The sequence below is a fragment of the Hemitrygon akajei genome, chromosome 4 (genome assembly GCF_048418815.1).
Source record: "Hemitrygon akajei chromosome 4, sHemAka1.3, whole genome shotgun sequence".
Lineage (NCBI taxonomy): Eukaryota > Metazoa > Chordata > Chondrichthyes > Myliobatiformes > Dasyatidae > Hemitrygon > Hemitrygon akajei.
The window spans coordinates 36087082-36105053 of record NC_133127.1 but is presented as its reverse complement, the minus strand read 5'-3'; the positions used below and the strand labels follow the sequence as shown (position 1 = coordinate 36105053).

General features: G+C 49.6%; 1 protein-coding gene across 3 annotated transcripts in view; it reads left to right on the top strand.

Annotated features, from left to right (window-relative positions):
• The window catches only part of LOC140726233 (uncharacterized), an 87214-nt gene that overhangs the window by 53317 nt on the left and 15925 nt on the right, over positions 1–17972 (top strand). For all 3 annotated transcript variants that reach the window (XM_073042330.1, XM_073042329.1, XM_073042328.1), the window contains exon 7: positions 6427–6620. In XM_073042330.1, coding sequence (XP_072898431.1) covers positions 6427–6620 — 194 coding nt within the window. The remainder of the gene's footprint in view (positions 1–6426; positions 6621–17972) is intronic.

Sequence of the window (17972 nt, the reverse complement as noted above, 5' to 3'; positions counted from 1 at the left end):
GATAGGCCAAAGCCAGGATGGTTTCCTGAAAGAAAAATCCTGCCTGACTAACCTACTGCAATTCTTTGAGGAAATTACAAGCAGAGCAGACAAAGGAGATGCAGTAGATGTGTTGTACTTGGATTTTCAGAAGGTCTTTGACAAGGTGCTACACATGAGGCTGCTTAGCAAGATAAGAGCCCATAGATTAACAGGGGAGTTACTAGCATGGGTGGAGCATTGGCTGATTGGCAGAAAAGATAAAAGGATCCTATTCTGGCTGGCTGCCGATTACCAGTGGAGTTCCACAGGGGTCAGTGTTGGGACCGCTGCCTTTTACGATGTATGTCAATGATTTGGACTATGGGATTAATGGATTTGTGGCTAAATCTGCTGATAGGTGGAGGAGTGGGTAGTGTTGAGGAAACAGAGAGCCTGCAGAGAGACTTAGATGGTTTAGGGGAATGGGCAAAGAAGTGGCAAATGAAATACAGTGTTGGGAAGTGTATGGTCATGCACTTTGGTGGGAGAAATAAATCAGCAGACTATTATTTAGATGGGGAGAGAATTCAAAAGGCGGAGATGTACAGGGACACAGGAGTGCTTGTGCAGGATACCCTAAAGGTTAACATTCAGGTTGAGTCAGTGGTGCAGAAGGCGAATGCAATGATGGCATTCAGTTCTACAGGTATAGAATACAAGAGCAGGGATGTGATGTTGAGGCTCTGTAAGGCACTTGTACGACCACACTTAGAGTATTGTGTGCAGTTTTGGGCTCCTTATTTTAGAAAGGATATACTGACATTGACCAGGGTTCAGAGAAGATTCCCGAGAATGATCCCAGGAATCCCAGAAATCATTTGTCACTGATTTTCATTCCTCAGAGAGTCAATGTCAGTTCATTTCTTGTGGGGACATTGCGTTTTTCAGGGAGCTCCTGTTTATCACCATGGGAACAGAATCAGTAGGGACCAACACCAGGAAATTGATGATCACGAAACGACTGAATGGTTACAGCAGAGGCCACTTGGCCCATTGACTCCATGTTGGCTCACTGCCAGAGCAAATCCTTAAAAGAACTTGCTCTGGCAGTGAGCCGGGGGCTGTGTGGAGAGAACAGGGACTAATATGACACAGGTTCACGGAACTGACACGGATACATGAGAGGATATCTCCCTTTAATAACCAACATCGGCTTTGACAGATATCACTTTATTTATCACTGGTTCAGAAACAAAAGACTGATGCATTTTGCTTTAGGTATCATCCCTCGATCATAAGGCTCACGTTAATCCAGCTAAGCGACTTCTCACTTGGTTCGGGAGATGAATAATATTTGTGATCGCAGTTCCAAGGTGCAGCAACCACTGGAGGAAGTGTGACAGCTGGTACTCAGCATTAGACTGAGACTCGATGCCACTTTAAAACGATTCAATAAACACACTCTGCAAACTCTCTCTGAACTGTTCCTGCAGAGAGGCAGGCAGGCAGTGATTGAACTTCAGGGAACAGGGGAATGTGGAGTTGGCTGATAATGAGGATCACAATCAGAATTAGGTCTATTATCATTACCTTGTATGGTGTGAAACTTGGTGCTTTTCGGCAACGGTACGGTGCAAGGACATATAATTACTATAAGTTACAAAATAAACAAATAGTGCAAAAATAGGAATAATAAGGCAGTGTTCATGGGCCATTCAGAAATCTGATGGTGGAGGGGAAGAAGCTGTTCCTGAATCATTGGGTATGCCTTTTCAGACTCCTCTCCCTCCTCCCTGCTGGTAGAAGCAAGAGGAGGTCATGGTGAGGGTTTTTAGTGATGGCTGCCCCGTGTTCTTGAGGTCAAACCTCTTGAGAAGTCCTCAGGAACAATGGAGGGAGACAGCAGGAATGGGATAATCACGTAGGGAAAGGGAGATGGCGGGAATGGGATAATCACGTAGGGAAAGGGAGACGGCGGGAATGGGATAATCCTGTAGGGAAAGGGAGACGGCGGGAATGGGATAAACACGTAGGGAAAGGGAGACGGCGGGAATGGGATTGTCCTGTAGGGAAAGGGAGACAGTGGGAATGGGATAATCACGTAGGGAAAGGGAGACGGCGGGAATGGGATTGTCCTGTAGGGAAAGGGAGACAGTGGGAATGGGATAGTACTGTAGGGAAAGGGAGACGGTGGGAATGGGATAATCCCGTAGGGAAAGGGAGACGGTGGGAATGGGATAATCACGTAGGGAAAGGGAGACGGTGGGAATGGGATAATCCCGTAGGGAAAGGGGGACGGCGGGAATGGGATAATCACGTAGGGAAAGGGAGACAGCCGGAATGGGATAAACACGTAGGGAAAGGGAGACAGCGGGAATGGGATTGTCCTGTAGGGAAAGGGAGACGGCTGGAATGGGATAATCACGTAGGGAAAGGGAGACGGTGGGAATGGGATAGTCCTGTAGGGAAAGGGAGACGGTGGGAATGGGATAATCACGTAGGGAAAGGGAGACGGTGGGAATGGGATAATCCCGTAGGGAAAGGGAGACGGTGGGAATGGGATAGTCCTGTAGGGAAAGGGGGACGGTGGGAATGGGATAGTCCTGTAGGGAAAGGGAGACGGTGGGAATGAGATTGTCCTGTAGGGAAAGGGAGACGGTGGGAATGGGATAGTCCTGTAGGGAAAGGGAGACGGTGGGAATGGGATAAACACGTAGGGAAAGGGAGACGGCGGGAATGGGATAGTCCTGTAGGGAAAGGGAGACGGTGGGAATGGGATAAACACGTAGGAAAAGGGAGACGGTGGGAATGGGATAATCCTGTAGGGAAAGGGAGATGGCGGGAATGGGATAATCACGTAGGGAAAGGGAGACGGTGGGAATGGGATAAACACGTAGGGAAAGGGAGATGGTGGGAATGGGATAATCCCGTAGGAAAAGGGAGACGGTGGGAATGGGATAATCCCGTAGGGAAAGGGAGACGGCGGGAATGGGATAATCACGTAGGGAAAGGGAGACGGTGGGAATGGGATAATCCCGTAGGAAAAGGGAGACAGCGGGAATGGGATTGTCCTGTAGGGAAAGGGAGACGGCTGGAATGGGATAATCACGTAGGGAAAGGGAGACGGTGGGAATGGGATAGTCCTGTAGGGAAAGGGAGACGGTGGGAATGGGATAATCACGTAGGGAAAGGGAGACGATGGGAATGGGATAATCCCGTAGGGAAAGGGAGACGGTGGGAATGGGATAGTCCTGTAGGGAAAGGGGGACGGTGGGAATGGGATAGTCCTGTAGGGAAAGGGAGACGGTGGGAATGGGATTGTCCTGTAGGGAAAGGGAGACGGTGGGAATGGGATAGTCCTGTAGGGAAAGGGAGACGGTGGGAATGGGATAAACACGTAGGGAAAGGGGGACGGCGGGAATGGGATAGTCCTGTAGGGAAAGGGAGACGGTGGGAATGGGATAAACACGTAGGAAAAGGGAGACGGTGGGAATGGGATAATCCTGTAGGGAAAGGGAGACGGTGGGAATGGGATAATCACGTAGGGAAAGGGGGACGGTGGGAATGGGATAAACACGTAGGAAAAGGGAGACGGTGGGAATGGGATAATCACGTAGGGAAAGGGAGACGGCGGGAATGGGATAATCACGTAGGGAAAGGGAGACGGTGGGAATGGGATAAACACGTAGGGAAAGGGAGACGGTGGGAATGGGATAATCCCGTAGGAAAAGGGAGACGGTGGGAATGGGATAATCCCGTAGGGAAAGGGAGACGGCGGGAATGGGATAGTCCCGTAGGGAAAGGGAGATGGCGGGAATGGGATAATCACGTAGGGAAAGGGAGACGGCGGGAATGGGATAATCCCGTAGGGAAAGGGAGACGGCGGGAATGGGATAATCCCGTAGGGAAAGGGAGACGGCGGGAATGGGATAATCCCGTAGGGAAAGGGAGACGGTGGGAATGGGATAATCACGTAGGGAAAGGGAGACGGCGGGAATGGGATAATCCCGTAGGGAAAGGGAGACGGTGGGAATGGGATAATCACGTAGGGAAAGGGAGACGGCGGGAATGGGATAATCACGTAGGGAAAGGGAGACGGTGGGAATGGGATAATCCTGTAGGGAAAGGGGGACGGCGGGAATGGGATAATCCCGTAGGGAAAGGGAGACGGCGGGAATGGGATAATCACGTAGGGAAAGGGAGACGGTGGGAATGGGATAATCCTGTAGGGAAAGGGAGACGGTGGGAATGGGATAATCACGTAGGGAAAGGGAGACGGCGGGAATGGGATAATCACGTAGGGAAAGGGAGACGGCGGGAATGGGATAAACACGTAGGGAAAGGGAGACGGCGGGAATGGGATAATCACGTAGGGAAAGGGAGACGGCGGGAATGGGATAATCCCGTAGGGAAAGGGAGACGGTGGGAATGGGATAATCCCGTAGGGAAAGGGAGACGGTGGGAATGGGATAATCCCGTAGGGAAAGGGAGACGGTGGGAATGGGATAATCCCGTAGGGAAAGGGAGACGGCGGGAATGGGATAATCCTGTAGGGAAAGGGAGACGGCGGGAATGGGATAGTCCTGTAGGGAAAGGGAGACGGCGGGAATGGGATAATCACATAGGGAAAGGGAGACGGCGGGAATGGGATAATCCCGTAGGGAAAGGGAGACGGTGGGAATGGGATAATCCTGTAGGGAAAGGGAGACGGCGGGAATGGGATAATCCCATAGGGAAAGGGAGACGGCGGGAATGGGATAATCCCATAGGGAAAGGGAGACGGTGGGAATGGGATAATCCCATAGGGAAAGGGAGACGGTGGGAATGGGATAGTCCTGTAGGGAAAGGGAGACGGCGGGAATGGGATAGTCCTGTAGGGAAAGGGAGACGGCGGGAATGGGATAATCCCGTAGGGAAAGGGAGACGGTGGGAATGGGATAATCCTGTAGGGAAAGGGAGACGGCGGGAATGGGATAATCCTGTAGGGAAAGGGAGACGGCGGGAATGGGATAATCCCATAGGGAAAGGGAGACGGTGGGAATGGGATAATCCCATAGGGAAAGGGAGACGGTGGGAATGGGATAGTCCTGTAGGGAAAGGGAGACGGCGGGAATGGGATAATCCCGTAGGGAAAGGGAGACGGCGGGAATGGGATAATCCCGTAGGGAAAGGGAGACGGCGGGAATGGGATAATCCCGTAGGGAAAGGGAGACGGCGGGAATGGGATAATCACGTAGGGAAAGGGGGACGGTGGGAATGGGATAATCACGTAGGGAAAGGGGGACGGTGGGAATGGGATAATCACGTAGGGAAAGGGGGACGGTGGGAATGGGATAGTCCTGTAGGGAAAGGGAGACGGCGGGAATGGGATAGTCCTGTAGGGAAAGGGAGACGGCGGGAATGGGATAATCCCGTAGGGAAAGGGAGACGGTGGGAATGGGATAATCCCATAGGGAAAGGGAGACGGTGGGAATGGGATAATCCCGTAGGGAAAGGGGGACGGTGGGAATGGGATAGTCCGGTAGGGAAAGGGGGACGGTGGGAATGGGATAATCCCGTAGGGAAAGGGAGACGGTGGGAATGGGATAATCCCGTAGGGAAAGGGAGACGGTGGGAATGGGATAAACACGTAGGGAAAGGGAGACGGCGGGAATGGGATAATCCTGTAGGGAAAGGGAGATGATTTCTTCCGAGTACTCCGGCTTCTCCCCACATTCTAAAGGCAAACAGTTAATTGGTCAATGGGGAGAGGGGAGGACAGGAGCTTAAGCGGGGATAAGTGGCATGTAGGGGTGACTCAGTTTGTGTGGGAAAACAATGCTCTTGCTGTGACATAGGACTCCTAGTCAGCGAGGCAGGAGGCCAGCACTGGGAAGGTGAATGCCCGGGTTTTCTGGGGAACTGATGCACTGGGGAGATGTACGTCCTTAGAACAGGAATCACTGGGTTCGTGCTCTAAAGGGTCGAGGGATGAACATTCGAGGCCTGGTGTCAGCTGTACAATTCCACCACTCTCTGTAAAGAATTTGCACATCCTCCCTGTGATCGGATGGGTTGTCTCCAGCTGCTATGGCTTCCTCTGGCACTCCAAAGACATATGGGTTAGTAGCCACATGGGTGTAATTGGGCAGTGTGGGCTCTTTGGGCCAGAAAGGCCTGTTACTGTGCCGTATCTCTAATTAAATAAATAAACAATACCCAATGTGGTTTCTGCCTCAAACCCCGGCAGCAAGCATAACTTCCCCCACCCTTACAGCAGTTGACACCTTTGTCCCAGGCTCCTCAAAATCCCTGTCTGGGCCTCTTCAAGCTCGACTGACTAAACCTCCTCCAAGTTTCAGAGCATAGCCCAGTCCTGGTCTGCCCCGGGCAGTGAGCTGGTGAGGGTCTTTGTACACCGTCGAACAGTGCATCTCAGGAAGTGAACCCAGAATCACTAATCCTCGCTGCTCTCTGTCTCTTCAGATGGGGATTATGAGTGCCCAACATTGCTCCACTTTGCCGCCAGGAATGGGTTGAAACGCCTCACCACCCTGCTGCTCGACTGCCCTGGGGCAAAGCAAGCCTCAGCCCTCCTCAACAGCCAAGGAGAGAGGCCGGGGGAGGTGGCCAAGAGGTACGGGTACCAGCACATCCACGAACTGATGGATAGATTCATGGTGAGTTACTTCAGTACTGCTTTCACCTCTCACACCAGAGGCAAGGTCAATCGGACAAAGGCATCCTGGTCCAACCCTGTGGTCAGCTGCAACAGGTTTGATGGACCAGTGACCTCAGACCACCTCCATCCTAAATCTGGGTGCTGAGCTCTCTGTTTGGGGACATCACCGGGGTCCAGTTCCAATGATGTCACCACTCTGACTGAGCAACCGGTCACACTGAAGCTAATGATGAGTACAGGGCAATGACAGGTCCTGGCTGCTCAGGGAGATCCCACACCAGATGCGTGCCCTCCACATCCAGGTGTCAGTCAGTCAGGGCAGTGCACTTGGTTCTGATTCCAACATGTGGGTCAGTGCTGGTGACCAAGGACAACTTAGCTCCACACATGAACTCTAGCTAATATTATTTGATGGATTTTTTGAAGATGTAGCTATGAAAATGGACAAGGGAGAGCCAGTGGATGTAGTGTACCTAGACTTTCAGAAAGCCTTTGATAAGGTCCCACATAGGAGATTAGTGGGCAAAATTAGAGCACATGGTATTGGGGGTAGGGTACTAACATGGATAGAAAATTTGTTGGCAGACAGGAAACAGAGTAGGGATTAACGGGTCCTTTTCAGACTAGTGAGGTACCACAAGGTTCGGAGCTGTGACCGCAGCTGTTTACAATATACATTAATGATTTAGATGAAGGGATTAAAAGTAACATTAGCAGATTTACAGACGACACAAAGCTGGGTGGCTGTGTGAAATATGAGGAGGATGTTAGGAGAATGCAGGATGACTTGGACAGGTTGGGTGAGTGGGCAGATGCACATAAATGTGGATAAATGTGAGGTTATCCACTTTGGTGGCAAGAACAGGAAGGCAGATTACTATCTGAATGGTGTCAAGTTAGGAAAAGGGGAAGTACAACGAGATCTAGGTGTTCTTGTTCATCAGTCACTGAAAGTAAGCATGCAGGTACAGCAGGCAGTGAAGAAAGCTAATGGCATGTTGGCCTTCATAACAAGGGAAGTTGAGTATAGGAGCAAAAAGGTCCTTCTGCAGTTGTACAGGGCCCTGGTGAGACCCCACCTGGAGTATTGTGTGCAGTTTTGGTCTCCAAATTTGAGGAAGGACATTCTTGCTATTTAGGGAGTGCAGCGTAGGTTCATGAGGTTGATTCCCGGGATGGTGGGACTGTCATATGTTGAAAGATTGGAGTGACTGGGCTTGTATACACTGGAATTTGGAAGGATAAGAGGGGATCTGATTGAACATATAAGATTATTAAGGGATTGGACACGCTAGAGGCAGGAAACATGTTTCCAATGTTGGGGGAGTCCAGAACCAGAGGCCGCAGTTTAAGAATAAGGGGTAGGCCATTTAGAACAGAGCTCACGAAAATCTTTTTCACCCAGAGAGTTGTGGATCTATGGAATGCTCTGCCTCAGAAGGCAGTGGAGGCCAAGTCTCTGGATGCTTTCAAGAAAGAGTTAGATAGAGCTCTCAAAGATATCGGAGTCAAGGGATATGGGGAGAAGGCAGGAACAGGGTACTGATTGTGGATGATCAGCCACGATCACAGTGAATGGCGGTGCTGGCTCAAATGGCCGAATGGCCTACTCCTGCACCTATTGTCTATTTAAAGAGCAGTGAATGAGGATTAAAGTGTGGACAGGGAACCTCCCCACATTCTGGGGTATATCAGTTCTCTTTGTCACCAATACTTACTTTCTGGGAGCTTATTGTGCATGTGCTTGCTACATCAGCACTGTGATCCCCCCACATGATCACCAGCCCTTCCTCTAGGTTACCCCCCCCCCCCCCCGTGTCCGGCTGTGAATGTCACAGAGCACGTGAGCAAGCTGGGCTAGAGAGAGTGGAACATAAGCTGGTTGTAGGGCTGCTTCTGTTGATTGAGAAAAATATCAGCATTTAGGAGAGACCACTCGGGGTGGATGAGTGAAACCTCCATTGTCCAACAGAACCCTACACAAAGATAGGACTGAACCAGTAGGGACGTGGCTAGATTCGCTGTAGTTCAGTGAGAGGGGGAAGGCCCCTCTGACCAAGTGGATGGAAGGACCACTGGCGACGTTCTGATGGTCACTCAGTGGAAATGTGGGAACTCTCAAATGGCCGAATGGCCTACTCCTGCACCTATTGTCTTCCATGATCTTCCATCAGCTTTTTTTGCTAGTGCTCCAGACACACGTAGCAGTGAGCAATTTAAAAAGTAGTGGTTGCGGGCTTTTGGATTTTTCCAGAGGCCCAATCATATCACATTCATTAGCAGGGGCAAATAAAAAATAAGGTAGGGACAAGCGGAGCAGCCATTATTCGAGCAGCTGTTGCTGGAGTGAACCGGTGTTAGAGTGGGGGGGGGGCTTTGGCTCAACAGGCTTGAGCGAGGTAAGAGTCTGATAAATATTCTCGTCATTCTTTGGCTGTTAGAGCGGTGAGAAAGGCTTCGGGGGCTGGGGTCGTATGAGATGTCAGAGTTCTGAGAGGCCTCCGGCCTCCTGGATAACCACATTTCCAGGTGCACCGAGCTGCAGCTCCTCAGAGAGTGTGTTAAGGAACTGGAGTCGCAGCTCAGTGACCTTCAGCTCACACAGGAGAATGAGGCGGCGATCGAAAGGGGCTTCAGCGAGGTAGTCATCTCTAATTGCAAGAGGCAAGTATGTGCCTGGGTGACTGTCAGGAGAGGGAAAGGAAATGGAGGGTGGAGGGTAAACCTGTGGCCATTCCCCTCAATAATAAGTATGCTGCTTTGGATACCATGGAAGGGGATGATCTACCCAGAGGAGCTGCAGCAACTGGGTCTCGGGCGCTGAGTCTGGCCCTGTGATGCCGAAGGGAAGTGGGGGAGAAGAGAACTGCAGTAGTGATAGGGGATCCTGTAGCGGTGTGCTACACGCAGCGCTAAAATAACGACACGGAGTCGGTAAACTGCAGTCAAAGATAAAGATAATTGTCAGCCGGTTCGAGTGTGCTAGTAATTGGGTCGCCACAATCCCATATTTAGAGGAGTAGACACGAGATTCTTTGGACTTGAAAGAGACACCCAGATGGTGTGTTGCCTCCCAGATGCCAGGGTCAGAGATGTCTCGGATCAGGTACGTGGCATCCAGAAGGGTGAGCAGTCAGAAGTCTCGATACATATTGACACCAGTGACATAGGTAGGAAAAAGGAAGAGGCCCTGAAGAGAGAAGTTTGGGAGTTAGGTAGGAAGTTCCAGGGTTGTAATCTCTGGACTGCTGCCTGGGCCACACACCAGTGAGGGTAAGAATAGGATGGTTTGGCAGGTGAATGAGTGGTTGACAAACTGGTGCAGGGGAAGGACTTCAGATTTCTGGATGATCGGGATCTCTTCTGGGGAAGGCATGACCTGTACGAAAAGGGATGGGTTACACCTGAACCCAAGAGGGACCAGTTTCTTTGAGGACAGGTTTGCTAGAGCTGTTGGGGGAGGATTTAAACTAATTGGAATAAGGTAGGTGATCTTGTAGTGCAGTTAGACTTTGGCATGTTTGACTTTGTGGGCATCACTGAGTCATGGCTGAGAGAAGATCACAATTGAGAGCTTAACATCCAGAGATACTCATTGTATCGAAAGAACAGCCAGGTAGACAGAGGAGTGGTGTGGCTTTGTTGTTAAAAAAAAAAGAGGAAATCAAATCATTATAAAGAGGTGATATAGGATCGGAAGATGTTAGAATCCTTATGGGTAAAGTGAAGAAACTACAAGGGTAAAAAGATTATGATAGGAGTTATACACATGCCTCCGAACAGTAAACAGGATGTGGGGTACAAACTGCAACAGGAAATAGAATAGGTATGTCAAAAGGGTGATATGATAGTCATGGGGGATTTCAACATGCAGGTTGGTGCTGGATAACAAGAGAGAGAATTTGTAGAGTGCCCACGTGATGGCTTTTTAGAGCAGATTATGGTTGAGCCCACAAGGGGAAAGGCTATTTTGGATTGGGAATTTGAGAGGGAAAAGCTAAAGTCAGATGTATCAGTATTACAGTGGAGTAAAGTGAATTATAGAGGCATGAGAGAGGAGCTGGCTAAAATTTATTGAAAGGGGACACTAGCAGGAACAATGGTAGAACACCAAGGGCTGGAGTTTCTGGGACCAATTCAGAAGGCACAGGATAGAAACATCTATCAAGAAGCATTCTAAAGGCAGCATGACACAAGTGTAGCTGATGAGAGGATTCAAAAGCAACATAAAAGCCAAAAAGAAAACATATAATTGAGCAAAATTTGTGGGAAATTAAAGACTTGGGAAGCTTTTCAAAGCAACTAAACAGCCATAAGGAGGAAAAAGATGAAATATGAAGGTAAGCTAGCCAATAATATCAAAGAGGATACTGAATTTTTTTTCAGATATATAAAGAGTAAAAGAGAGGCAAGAGTAGATATCGGAACACTAGAAAATGATGCCGGAGTGGTAGTAATGGGGTACAAGGAAATGGCAGATGAACTGCATCTATCTTCACGCCCCAGGGTTGTGAAAGGGGTAGCTGAAGAAATTGTGGAGGCATTAGTAACGATCTTTCAAAAACCACTAGATTCTGGCATGGTACCAGAGGACTGGAAAATTGTCACTTCATGCTTCGAGAAGGGAGAGTCAGAAGGAAGGAAACTATAGACCAGTTAGCCTGACCCCAGTGGTTCGTAAGATGCTGGAGTCTATTGTTAAGGATGAGGTCTCAGGGTTAATGGAGGCACATGATTTTAAAAAGGCCATAGTTAGCATGGTGTCCTCAAGGGAAAATCTTGTCTGACGAAGCTGTTGGAATTCTTTGATGAAATAACAAACAGGATAGACAAAATAGAATTGGTGGATGTTGTGTACTTGGATTTTCAAAAGGCTTTTGACAAGATGCTGCACATGAGGCTGTGTAGCAAGATAGGAGCCCGTGGTACTATAGGAAAGATACTAGCATGGATTAAGGATTGGTTGAATGACAGGAGGCAAAGAGTGGGAACAAAAGGAACCTTTCCTGGTTGGCTGCCAGTGACTGGTGGTTTTCTGTAGGGGTCTGTGTTGGGACTGCTTCTTTTTATATTATATGCCAGTGGTTTGGATGACAGACTTGATGGCTTTGTGGTCAAGTTTGCAAACAATATGAAAGTAGGTGGAGGGCAGGTAGTATTGAGAAAGCAGGAGGCCGCAGAAGGACATAGAGACACTAGGGGAATGGACAAATCAGTGGCAGATGGAATACACTGTCAGGAAGTGTATGGTCATGCACTTTGTAGAAGCAATAGAAGTGTAGACTGTTCTCTAAGCGAGTAGAAAATTAAAAAAATCCAAGGTGCAAAGAGGCTTGGGAGTCCTCGTGCAGGACTCCCTAAAGGTCAATTTGCTGGTTGAGTCAGAAGACAAATAAAATGTTAGTATTCATGTCGAGAGGACTAGAATATAAAAGCAAGGATGTAATGCTGAGGCTTTATAAGCCATTGGTCAGACTTCACTTGGAGTATTGTGAGCAGTTTTGGGCCCCTTGCATAAGAAAGGATGTGCTGACACTGGAGAAGGTTCAGAGGAGGTTCGTAAGAATGCTTCTAGGAGTGAAAGGGTTAATGTATGAGGAGCATTTGATGGCTCAGGGCCTGAACTCATTGGAACTCAGAAGAATGAGGGTGGGATCTCATAGCAAATGGTCAAACGTAGAAGGGCTGAGGTAGAGTGGATATGGAGAGGATGTTTCCTGTGGTGAGGGAGTCTAGGACCAGAGGGCGCAGCCTCAGAATAGTGGGTCCCCCATTTAGAACAGAGGTGAGGAGGAATTTCTTGAGCTAGATGGTGATGAATCTGTGGAATTCATTAACAAGGGCGGGTATGGAGGCCGAGTCATTGGGTGTATTTAGGCAGATGTTGGCAGGTTCTTCATTAGTCAGGGCATGAAAGGTTACGGGAAGAAAGCAGAAGAATGGGTTTGAAAGGGAAAATGGATCAACTGTGATGAAATGGTGGAGCATACCCAATGGGCTGAATGGCCTAATTCTGCCTCTACTGTATTTTTGTGCTCTAACTAGGCGTTCCTGATTTAAGTGACAGATGGGGTTGGGGAGACATGAAGGAAACAGGGATGTCCAAAATAGAGTGGGTAGTGAGGGGCCTGACTGTCCCCAGGCGATGGTGTATGCTAAGAGAGGGTGGAGAAGGGAGGGTTTGTGTTCGCTCTGTGTGCTGAATTTGGTATCTTTTTTTTTTGTTCTGTGCACTGAGGTTAGCCTGTTAGCTGTGTTTGGACCTGTTCTATTTCTGTTGCAGTATTTGCATGTCAGTGAGATTACCGCTTTGGGAGTTGTCACATGAACACATTTAAACATTGCTATTGGCGGACTTCCTCTGTGGGCCTGGTGTGTGTTAGTGCATGCTCGTGGGCGTAAATGTCCGTTTGAGTGTGCTTGTGTGCAGTATGCGTGTCTGTTTATGTGGGTGATTCTTTGTGTCTGTGGGTTTGTTTATGTACTCTGTCTGTCTGTCTGAGTACATCTGTCAGCCTGCCTGGTCTGTGTGCTTGTGGGTGATCCTTTGTGACTGCGTCTGTGGGTTTGTGTATGTCTGTTGGAGTGTGTCTGCGTGTGCAGTATGTTTCTGCTTGTGTGTGTGTGTACTGAGCTGGTAGTCCAACTGCTCCCTCTTGAGGGAGGGTGCAAGGACCCTGTCACCCCCAGAGCCAGTCAGCAGCTGAGTTCCCAGGCAACGGTAGCCACGGATACGATGGGTTGAGCTGCTGACGGCCAGTGACCAATAAGGATGTCTGTGAATTTCTTATTGTCCAAAGTAAGGTCTGAACCCAGGACAACCAAAATCCCCACCCACAGGCAAAAGGCCACTCAGCCTCTCCAGTCTGACCCAATTCCCCCCACTCCCACAACCCCACACCTCCCACCCCCCTCACCCCAGTCCTCTTTCCCTCTCAGTACTCCCACTCCCCCAACACATTGCACCCCAGCACCTTATCCCATTCCCTCCTCCTAGCCACATCTACCACTCCCTCTATCCACACACTCTACTCTCCCAAGCCACCCTCCACTCCCCAAAGCCCCCACTCATCTCCCCTCTAAGTATTCCCACTTCATCTCTCAACATCTGCTACTCCCCAATCCCCACATCTGCCATTTGCCAGCCCCCACTCACTAGCCCCTACACCACTCTACCACATATCTACCACTCCCCAAGTCCGCCACTCCCCAATCCCCATTCCCCAATCCCCACTCCCCACGTCCGCCACTCCCCGATCCCCACGTCCGCCACTCCCCAATCCCCACGTCCGCCACTCCCCAATCCCCACTCCCCATGTCTGCCACTCCCCAATCCTCACTCCCCACGTCCGCCACTCCCTAGCCCCCACTCCCCACGTCTGCCACTCCCGTCCCCACTCCCCATTCCCCACTCCCCACGTCTGCCACTCCCCAGTCCCCACTCCCCATGTCTGCCGCTCCCTAGCCCTCACTCTTCAGCCCCTGCACCTCACATCCACCATTCCCCAAATCCCACTCCCCACGTCCGCCACTCCCCAATACGCACTCTCCACATTCGCCACTCCACAATCCCTACTCCCCACATCAGCCACTCTCCAGCCCCCACACCCTACGTCCCCCACTCCCCACATCAGCCACTCCACAACCCCCACCCCCATGTCCACCACTCCACAAACCCTACTTCCCACATCAGCCACTCTCCAGCCCCACACCCTACGTCCCCCACTCCCCACATCAGCCACTCCACAACCCCCACCCCCATGTCCACCACTCCCCATGTCCACCACTCCACAATCCCCACTCCCCACATCAGCCACTCCACAACCCTCACCCCCATGTCCACCACTCCCCATGTCCTCCACTCCACAACCCCCACTCCTCACATTATTACCTGGTACTTACTGTTTATGAACCCATGATTTTCTTCTGTTTCCTGCCCCCCTTTTTTAACTCGAATATCTCACCCCCCCAAAGAAAAAAAAATGTTCTGTGCTTTGTTTTTACCTGGAAAGTCTTGTGGCATTTCAGCAGGTAAGTAGTCATCTCGAGTTCTTTTTAAAATTACCTTGTCACTTTGCAACTCCATAAATTAATTGAAAGAAAACCATGGGATCCTGGAAAAACAGGTATACTCCATTTGATTAAAAACACAAAATGCTGGCAGAACTCAGCAGGCCAGACAGCATCTATGGGAGGAGGTAGTGACGACGTTTCGGGCCGAAACCCTTCATCAGGAGTGAAGTAACATGGAATGGTGGAGAGGGGATAAGAAGTGGGGGGAGGGATAAAGTAGAGAGCTGGGAAGTGATAGGCTGTAGGTAAATGGGCTAGGGGGAAGGTGGAGAATTATGGGAAATAAAAGAGAAAGAAAGGTAGGGCTGGGGGAGATTATAGTGAGGGGGGAAAAGAGAGGGAAAGAGAACCAGACTAAAATTGTAGATAGGGATGGGGGTAAGGGTGGGGGGCAGGGGTATCAACGGAGGTCTGTGAGTTGGATATTCATTACGGCAGGTAGGAGGCTACCTAGGCGGGAGATAAGGTATTGCTCCATCGACCTGCGTGTGGCCTCATCTTGACGGTAGAGGAGGCCATGGACAGACATGTCGGAGTGGGAATGGTCTGTGGAATTGAAGTGTGTGGCAACGGAGATCCCGCCACTGCTGGAGGACTGAGCGCCAGTGTTCGGTGAAACGGTCTCCCAGTCTGCGGCGGGTCTCCCCAATGTATAAATGGCCACATCAGGAGCACTGAATACAGTATATCACCCCAGTTGACTCGCAGGTGAAGTGGTGCCTCACCTGAAAGGACTGTCTGGGGCCTAGGATGGTGGTGAGGGAAGAAGTGTGGGGGCAGGTGTAGCACTTCTTCCATTTGCAGGGATGAGTGCCCGGAGGGAGGTCAGTGGGGAGGGATGGGGGGAATGAATGGACAAGGGATTACTCCGTTTGACTTTAGTGAGGCACTCACATGTGATGTGGTGGCATAATAACATATGCCATTCATGTACTTTTACATATCACCCATAATGAACAATGTAAACAAAAAGAATGCTTAATTAAACAATATATTTACAATATTACAGAAATATTAATACACTACTCTACTCCCTGCTTAGTTATAAACTCCAATTCAATATAGAATGCATCTCAGCTCAAATATATAATATCTTGCTCTCCAGTAATGTGTATACTGGAGAGCCACCAGGCTGAAGGAACATGTGTGTAAATTGCTGACCTGCTCAGAGGGGGATTGGTGATGGAACCAGAGACTCCAAGCACCAACTACTGATGGACAAAGCAGTCATGTGACTCCAAGACCAGGCAAACTGATCTAAACACGGCCTGGATCAATGACCAGAAAACATACGACTCAATGCCCCACACATGGATCCTGGAATGCCTGTCTCTGTACACGGTCAACAAGACACTAAGGACCTTCATCAAGAACTCAATGGGCTGTTGGAGGACATTGCTAGAAGTTAACTCAAAGCCAATGTGATATTGTGATATACAAGGGACCATCCAATGTGGAATGTGAATGTGATGCACTGTCCCCATTGCTGTTCTGCAAAGGCCTGACCCCCCTCAGCCAGATCATCTCAGAGAGTGGACATGTGTCCAGGTTCAGGAGTGGAGAGACCATCAGCCACCTCCTGTAATGGACGACATCAAGCTGTCTGCCAGAAGTGAGAGAGACATTGACTCGGTAGTCCACCTGACAAGGGTGTACAGCGGAGACATCGGGATGTCATTTGGACTGGAAAAGTACAGCCGAATGGTAGTGAAAAGAGGCAAACTCATCCAGACTGAAGGAGCCGAGTCACCTGAAGGCCACATACCAGATGTACAGGAAGCTACAAATACCTGAGGATTCTGTGGGTGCGTGGAAGCCACGATGGGGACACAAGGAAGGCTGTGACATCCAAGATCCTCCAAAGAGTGAGACAAGTCCTAAAAAGCCAGCTGAACAGGAAGAACAAGATCACAGCCATCAACACATTCATGCTACCAGTCATCAGATACCCAGCCGCAATAGTGTGCTGGCTAAGGAACGAACTGGAAGCCGCTGACATTGATACCTGGAAACTACTAACCATACATGGAGGATTCAATCCAAAGTCCAACATTGAGCAACTGTACGCCTGCCGGAATAAAGAAGGACAGGGACTTGTCAAGGCCACAGTCCTGGAAGAAAAGTGAAATATCCATGAGTATGTCAGGAAGGTGGCCCCTAGGAACGACCTGCCAGGAGAAAACCTCGGACAACAGGCAGGGGACATGGAAGTGGACATGGGTGAAGCAGAGCCAGAGGACCAGAGGCCATGTCAGGACAAGCCACTGCTCGGGATGTACCATCGCCAGGTATCAGAGGTGGCTGACATCAGAAAGTCCTACCCATGGGTGGAAGTGGCAGGGCTGAGGGACAGCACAGAGTCACTGCTCATGGCTGCACAGGAACAGGTGCTGAGCACAAGAGCAATAGAAGCTGGGCCCTCTCACCCCAGACAAGACCCAAAATACAGACTGTGCAGGGAATCCACTGAAACCATCCAGCACATGGTAGCGGGGTGCAAGATGCAGGCAGGGACAACATACACCGAACGGCACAACCGAGTTGCAGGAATTGTGTACAGGAACATCAGTGCTGAGTATGGATTGGACACTCCCATGTCCAAATGGGAAACACTTGAGAAGGTAGCAGAGAATGACGGTTAAGATACTTTGGGACTTCCAAATACAGACTGATGAGCAGGTACTGGCCAACCAGCCAGAGAAAGTATTGGACAAGGAAGAGAAGAAAGCGATAGTAATAGATGTGGCAATCCCGAATGACAGTAACGTCAGGAAGAAAGAATATGAGAAGCTGGAGAAATACCAGGGCTTGAAAGAGCAGATAGAAAGGATGTGGAGGGTTAAAGCCAGAGTAATCCCGGTGGTGACAGGAGCACTTGGAGCTCTCACACCTGGACTGGGAGAGTGGCTCCAACAAATCCCTGGAACAACATCTGAGATCTCGGTGCAGAAGAACGCACTACTAGGAGCAGCAAGGATACTGCACCGAATCCTCAAGCTCCCAGACGTCTGGTAGAGGACCCTAGTTTGAGAGAAAAATACATGTACTGTACACACCACCCATAAAGGGTGAAAAAATATAAAAATTATAAATACATACATGCACATACAAATTTACCATGCAGTTGATGTCTATATGGCGGATGTTACATGTATAATACAACTACTACATAGACATCCTTAGCACAGTAAACTTTAAATTGCCCCCTTCAGGCCTAAAGATTTCATTGCTGTGGAGGATTTCTTATTCTTGTGGGATAAGGTCTTTCCTGACAAGC